We start from the raw sequence: 7,500 nt of genomic DNA on the forward strand, positions 1-7,500 counted from the left end.
TTTTTCTGCTGCGGGGACGAGAGAGGATTCATATGCACAACATAGAGTCTTATGTTGTGCAATACTTCCTTGTGTATAGGCCTATGCCTACAAATACCCGGCTGACTTATGTATACTTTTACAGCTAAATGCAATGCTTTGGTTTATGAACAAATACCTGCAAAACTAATGACATTACCGTCATCCTCAGCTGTTCCTCGTGTTAAAAACAAATTAGTAAATGTTAGCATGCTAACAAGCTAAACAAAGATGGTGAACTTGGGAAACACTGCCTGCTTAACATCTACGTGTTAGCATGCTAACATGCTAAACAACATCATTAACATCAACATGTTAGCATTGTAGATGTGAGCATGTTAGCATGCTAACATGCTAAACAACATCATTAACATCAACATGTTAGCATTGTAGATGTGAGCATGTTAGCATGCAGACATTAGCATTCAACTCAAAGTGCAGCCTCACAAAGTCACTATCATGGCTGTAGACTATTAGTGCTGTTAATAACAAAAACATGACAGGCTCACATTACAAGACAACATTGAATTGAAAACTCATTGGAAACACTTTGTATAATGTAGTAAAGAAAACCAACACAAAGGTTTTTAATTAGTGTCTCTATCTCCTCTGTTCTTCTCAGTGAAGCCAAACACCATGGACCAATCTTTAAAACATCTTAGGTTGAGAAAATTAGCTCTCACTTGGTGCGTGCGCTTCTGACTTCATGTCAACAAGGCTTTAAGCTGGCATTTCAAAGAATTAGTGAGGTACAAAAGGTCTACAGAGGGGAGTTGTTTCATAACAGCAATTCTACAGTAAAAAGCCAAAGCTGATGCGAGCTTGTGGTTTCAAGATAGAGAGGAAATACACTTAATGTATTCCGTCTCCATTAATAAACACAGGGACCTCTGTAGGGAAGCATTAAGGTGAGTGTTTTTTCTAATATCCATTTTGAATAACTGTAAAGTCCCACTTTAAGAAAATGCCTCTGCTGGTAAAGGAAAACCTCCATTATAATTCCAATTAAGAAACACAAAGGGACTTGGGAGTGCTGCATAATTTGTGTCCATCAAGTTTTGAAATGCTTCGAGGCCTTCTCATTTAGTCTTTGTCTGTGAAATGAGTCCGTGATGCCAAATCCTATATCATAACATTTCAGGGAGAGGAATTTGAAATGACTTGTCAACACTGGGCACACGGACAGGTTTTCACAATTATAATGGAACCGACGGGAAAAATAATGGAGAATATTTACGCAAATTCATTTGGGGCTCGCTTGTAACTATTATTCGATCTGATATATTAAGCTTTTCAAATCACATCGGGTTATATTTTCCATCTGAGGGAGGAAGAAAAATGTAAAATTTATGAAGCATTTATAAAATATAAATGCCTGCATAATCTCCAGCACCTTCGCTCATACAATAATGAAGGAAGCTAACTGTTGATGACAGATACGGTGTACTCTTTCCTGGTTTCCTGTACAGAAAACCCACGTTAAATCCCTTTAATATTTTTATTTGCAGAAGACTTTTAACCTTTTTTTAGATAAATCTACAGTAAATATTAATAATTAAAATGTAAGTGATTTGAAGAAGCCACAGGATTTTTCAGATTAATGGCTTTAAGAGAAATAGGACAAATCAATATTTTGTTTTTCTGAAAATACAATTATTATTTAATTACTACTTACCATCAATTCTTTTGTATTGCTAAATATGGCTGATGAACAAGGAATCAAATGTGCTGCATACCTTTAAAAGAGAATCTGGCCCATATCTGTGTGAAAGGCTGCCAATAAAATGGCATCTCGCAGAGCGTGGTCAAAAGGAATGGAGCTGAAATCTCTTTGATATCGGGACTTGTCAGACGTATTTCACTTTGAGTCCTTTGATGATGTCAAATCAAAGCAAGGTCCTGACTTACCAAAATGCAACTTCTGGGGAATACCGGCAGAATACATTGTGCTTTATTTTCTTAAACCAGAGAGTCAGACTGCAGCGGTGTGACACCAGTGGAGCAAGCTGTTGGTTGCTATACCTAATCTGTCCGGATGATATGAATATTAATACTCTTTCTTACCCTAAACATGTGATTCTAGATTATGTCGGGACTTCTATAATGATGCTTTACTGTATATAAATACAACATCTTTAAGTTGCTGCTGACATCTCAATCTATGGGCATCTATACATACGTATGAGCACACTAAATATTATAAAATGTAATTTCCTGTATTACGATCTGACCCATCTTCCTACATGTTAACAGTGACCAGCCTCTTCCTGCTAAGAGGACATAATATAACAAACTAGACATCTTAATTGATAATGCATCATATAAACGTAAACATTGGACCGAAATGAATAATTAAGAAGACACAAAACATTGTTCATGTTGGTGAAAGGGCTTAGTGAAAAGTTAGAAATAGCAAGATTGTTAGTGACTTGTCTTTTACTTCAACTAGACACATCACTACACCGTAAAGGCTTTCTAAACTCCAGACAGAGAGAAGTAATTGCTGCAGCATATGAATATAATAGCCTGGAGTGGGTATTTCATAAAGTGAAACACATTTGCTTCAACGTAAATATGAGGGACCCTGACAAAGTGGCAGAGCAAACCGCGCCATTTACTCTGAATGCTTTTTCTTGTACCATGAAATTTTAAATAGATAAACAACAGAAACATGTTGCTCTAAAAAGTGATTAAGTGTGCGGTAAACCTACCGTTTTTATGGACTTTGTTTTTCCTTCACACTACGAGCACCTCTAAGTGCCGTACAGCTGTGCACAGGACACAACAATGCACTACTCAGGCTTGATAAACGGGGCCTTGTTATTCTGTGGACTTTAGGAATTTCCTGCTTGGATTGAAACGCGTGTGTGCCGCCACGAGAGTAAGTCATATTTCATTCATCCGATGGCATGGCAGCGAATCGAGCAACCTATACAACAACCCTGATTGCTTCACTTTTACTATTCAATCTGCTCCCCGGGTATAAGAAGCAGCCGCGTCAATGATTACTAACCTAGTCAAAATATCAAGCGTGAGCAAACGGCGACAAGAGGGAGAATCAACAGAGGAGGATCAATCTGTGGGAAAGGCTGGAGGATTACTTCCACCTTAAGCTGGTTAAGATCAATGTGTACATATATCGTCTGTGTGTGTGTGTGTGTGTGTGTGTGTGTGTGTGTGTGTGTGTGTGTGTGTGTGTGTGTGTGTGTGTGTGTAGACTGTTTCTATTATTCAAGACTCAATGCAGCTCATGGACAAGGCTGGCAAGGGCTGTTTGGAGCCTTATGTCAACATTTGTTTGGTGCTGAATCGTGTGTTTCAGAGATTGTACTTGAGGTTGAAGGACAGAAGATGTCATGAGATTGAAGATGATTCTCTCCTAGTAAAAGGATGAACAACTGTGTAACACACTTAGTGCTTCATAAAAGGAGTCTGAGTTTATTGGGGAAAACCTGACTTGAGTGAACTGAACACACTGCTTCAGTTTTAAGCTTTTAGTTTTAACCCAAGAGCTAATGTGATGAGTTTAAACAGTCAAGATGATTTTAAAACACAGGCCTGTGACGTTAAGTACAGGTAACTGCAACATTACAGATGCAATGTGTAAGATAATGCCAGCATTTTAGAATGTGAAGAGGTAACAGCATTGACGTTATGCAAAAGACGTCCATGTATTGTGTTTCAGAGATATCTGCTGAAATTAGCATGCTAACGGACTAGCCCGGCTCGTCATCTCTTGTAATACCAGTTGTGTTTCCGCGAAAGTGATAGTGAGTCACTGTAGCACCAGTCTGCCCTCAGTCCAGAGAATGAAGAAGTAAAGCAGGAGGCTAGGTATTTCATATTTGTCAGCATGCTAACATGCTCACAAAGACATGCTAACGTGTTGATGTTTATCATGTTTACCATCTTACTTTAGCATGTTAGCGTGCTAAACTAAGACAGCCTATTGGACAGTAGGCTATTTGACCTGTTGATGGAGGAGAAGTAAGGGGATCACTAAAGGTATCTCAGTCATCCTGAGGGGAACATATGGTTGTACGAAAGCGGTGTACACATGTGCTAGCACTGCTAAAATAGCATTAGCCTATAGCAAAACAGGGAGAAAACCCTGATATACCAAAGACAAAGACAACTGTTGACTGTATTTTAAGCAGATACATGGTGAATAATAATAACTGATTAACTGCATCCTGCTGAATTCTGTCAGCCTACTTTACACCACTTATAATGTTTTCAAGTTGGGTTCAAGTCCAGTCAATAAATACATTATTTATCTTAGCTAACATGTCGAAGACAAAATGTGAAAAAAGAACCTACCAAAGTAATTTATTTGAATAAGATGGTTTATTTTCTAATATTGAAGGACTTAGATTGAACTCATGCTAAAATGGAGTGATTCCTTCAAACATTGTAAAAGTCCAGCTTGATCTGAAACGATAGGTTTTCATGGTAACTTAGTTTCACCTCATCTAAACCACTTTTGAGAAACACATTCTCCTAGAAAATAGGCTGTAACACTTTAAATATACATGGTCGTTTTCTAGCCCTTGCTCAAGAAAACAAAGTGATTCACATGATAAAAAAAAATCGATTTGAACATTTCTCTGACAGCTCTGTGCACTACTGGCCATCACTGTGCACTCAAAGATATGCACACGATCCACAGAGAGATGTTTTCTACTCTACGGGTGTTTAAAATGTAGCTAACCCTGGTGCTTGAGTACCTCGAACTGAGTGATGATCCCGTAGGTCTGCACTGGTTCTCTCCACTTCAGGATGATCTTCTCCTCATAGGCACTGCCCTGAATGGACTCCAGAGGAATAGCCCCTGGCACTGTGGGAAATTAACACAAACGCATTCCTCAAAAACTGGTGGCAGAGTGGAGTTTTCAACATAGAAGTAAGTGTATAAAAAATACTTTTCATGGATTCATATTTATTGATATTTTTGTTTTGGATGAAGTTGGATGAAAGTAGTTATTACTTTGCAGCTTTAGTCTTTTCTATTTTGATTTACACAGCCCAGCACCTCATACTGATGTGCATAAAACAATCAATAAAACAGCTCTTCAAGTACCTACAGTACACACACGGCCATGAGCCAAAGTCGAACACATCTTAATAGGAATTTGTGAGACTGTTTATAATCATTGTCACTCAAAACACTCTCCCTGACATGTTTTACAGCAACTAAACACTTTTCCTACAGATACAAATCTGTTGCAAACAAAGATGAACTAGTAACTCCATGGGAATAGTAGGAATCTTAATCTTTCCGCTGTTGACTAGTGCTGAAACATACTTCCAGAGAGATCTGGTCCTTTAACCCCTCGTGTGATTTGCTTTCATTCTGTAAGCGAAACAGAATGTTGTGGAGATGTCTCAAGATCTATCTTCAGGAATGCAACTAAAGCTACACCTCGTCTGTACACTTGTTCCCATGGGAGTCCAAACACACAGATTCACAGACACACAGAAGTCAGATAGTGAGAAACAGTTGCCACTTTCAAGTTTCCAACCTCACATATCTGAGCCAGAGATGACAAGACTCTCTTTTCGTCAGCTGAGCCTGTTTTGTTATGTTGAGGCCGGGGTTCCTTGAGACTACTATAGAGTTCATTTCCTGTGTCTGCTGATGCAACACGGAAGATCTTTCATCTTTGAAGGAGGTGAAACAACCATACGACACAGAAGCTCGCCGTCTGACTCGTGTGTTCTCTGGAAAACATTTTTTGGAGGATCTTAAACTTTTCCTTTAGTGCGAGCTAATTATGATGATTCTCCTCTAAACTGCCTGGGAACTGAAATAACACATTCACATCCCAGAATGTAATATTTTAAGTACTGTAATTGTAATTTAATTGTTTGAATGTTGGGGTTTGGTGGTTTTGCTTCACGTTTTCTTTGTTTTGTTGCTCTCCTTACTTTAACAGATCTAGGATCAGTTTATCAAAAAATATATCATATATGGCACAAAAGAAAAGGACACTATCGCCTTTCCCACTCTATTGACACTTCTCGCCTGGAGATCTCCTCCCTCACCATCTCGGTCTGCCTGGCTAAGGGATGGGATGTTTTCTTGCAAAAATTAAATATGCACTTAGAGGATTTATTGATAATTTAATTAAGAAATAGAAACCTTTAATTTCATATTTTAGCAACATGTGTGTTGTCTTGACAGTTGTATACATACATTATACCTAGTGGTCTGTCTGTACTTGTCTTATTGATACAATATTGTAATATAACATTTCACTTAAGTGAACAATAAGGTTATCTCTTTCTCCCTGTCCTGTCAATCTATCTGTACCATCAAATAAAGGCAAAATAAGCCAAACATATCTTAAAGAAAATATCTTGTGCAATTCTTCCCATACATCTACAGGAAGTAACTTGCATCACACTTACCATCCTCATCAGTCTGAACCTCCAGCTCTGTGCTCTCCTTGACCCCCTCTTGATTGCGTAGCACCATCTTGACACTGAGGTTGGTGAAGGGTGTCAAATTGTGGATAGTGTGCTGAGGATCGCGGCTCTGGGTGTCATAACACACCTCCTCGCGGGTCTCCTCCTTGCCAGCCACCCTGGACCGGTACTGGACGGTCAGGTTGTAGCTGTAGCAGCGGGTCACATTGTAGCCCAGAGGCTCCCAGCGCACCGTCACCTGTTTGGATTGGATGTCCACCACTTCAAGCTTTTGTGGGCCGTGCATGGGCTCTGGCAGGGTGGACACAGAGAGAGGAGCGTGAGCATAAATCAAGATAATCAATTATGAAATGGCAGGCAGTACAAGATAGTTTCAATAAAATCATGGAAATGTATGAGGTCCATGCCCGGGCACAGAGAAAGGGGGTGTTTCTTTCGGTCAAAAAAAAATCTACTACCAGATTTCTCATAACATTCGAGACCCATTCAAATACTTTTTTTTCATATTGGAAAACCATTTCCTCTGTTTGGAATTCATATTGCCAGAAAATATTTTTAAATTTCAAAGCCTCAGCCTGATACTGAGCATTGCCACATCCCAGCACCGTTTCTAACTCGGTCTCACAGCAGCTGCACACACCAAGACACCACAGGTCTCTGGGTGGAAACCCTCAGCAGGAGGTGTATCATCCCTTCAGAGCGTGCCGTTCCTCTGCTTCTTCTGCCTTGTCCTCCGCCTTTTCCTCTCTCTTTTCCATCTCGCCCAGTGGTGGTCAGCTATTAGCACCACACTGATACAGAGTCAGCCAGCCTGCCAATCCAGGCAGGACACAACCCCCACTGACATCCTATCACCTCTAATCACAAATACTCTGTCTCCTTGCTTTTTCTCTTCAACTTTCTCCATTTTCTTCTCTCTCTTGCCGTCCTTCCATCTCCTCTCCCTCCACCTCTATTCTCTCCATTCCCTGCTCATTTCCTCTCTTTTTCTGTGGCTCGCCCATTTCTATTTCCCGCTCTCACTCTCTCTTTCTCTTCTTTCCCCGTCTATTT

General features: G+C 39.8%; 1 protein-coding gene across 12 annotated transcripts in view; it reads right to left on the minus strand.

Annotated features, from left to right (window-relative positions):
- Window positions 1-7,500, minus strand: part of LOC115022547 (receptor-type tyrosine-protein phosphatase mu) — a 146,020-nt gene that overhangs the window by 64,534 nt on the left and 73,986 nt on the right. For all 12 annotated transcript variants that reach the window (XM_029453576.1, XM_029453574.1, XM_029453575.1 and 9 more), the window contains exons 8-9: window positions 6,430-6,738; window positions 4,746-4,855 (exon numbers count right to left, since the gene is read on the minus strand). In XM_029453576.1, the coding sequence (XP_029309436.1) occupies window positions 4,746-4,855; window positions 6,430-6,738 (419 nt within the window). The remainder of the gene's footprint in view (window positions 1-4,745; window positions 4,856-6,429; window positions 6,739-7,500) is intronic.

This window comes from Cottoperca gobio, chromosome 17 (genome assembly GCF_900634415.1).
Source record: "Cottoperca gobio chromosome 17, fCotGob3.1, whole genome shotgun sequence".
Classification (NCBI taxonomy): domain Eukaryota; kingdom Metazoa; phylum Chordata; class Actinopteri; order Perciformes; family Bovichtidae; genus Cottoperca; species Cottoperca gobio.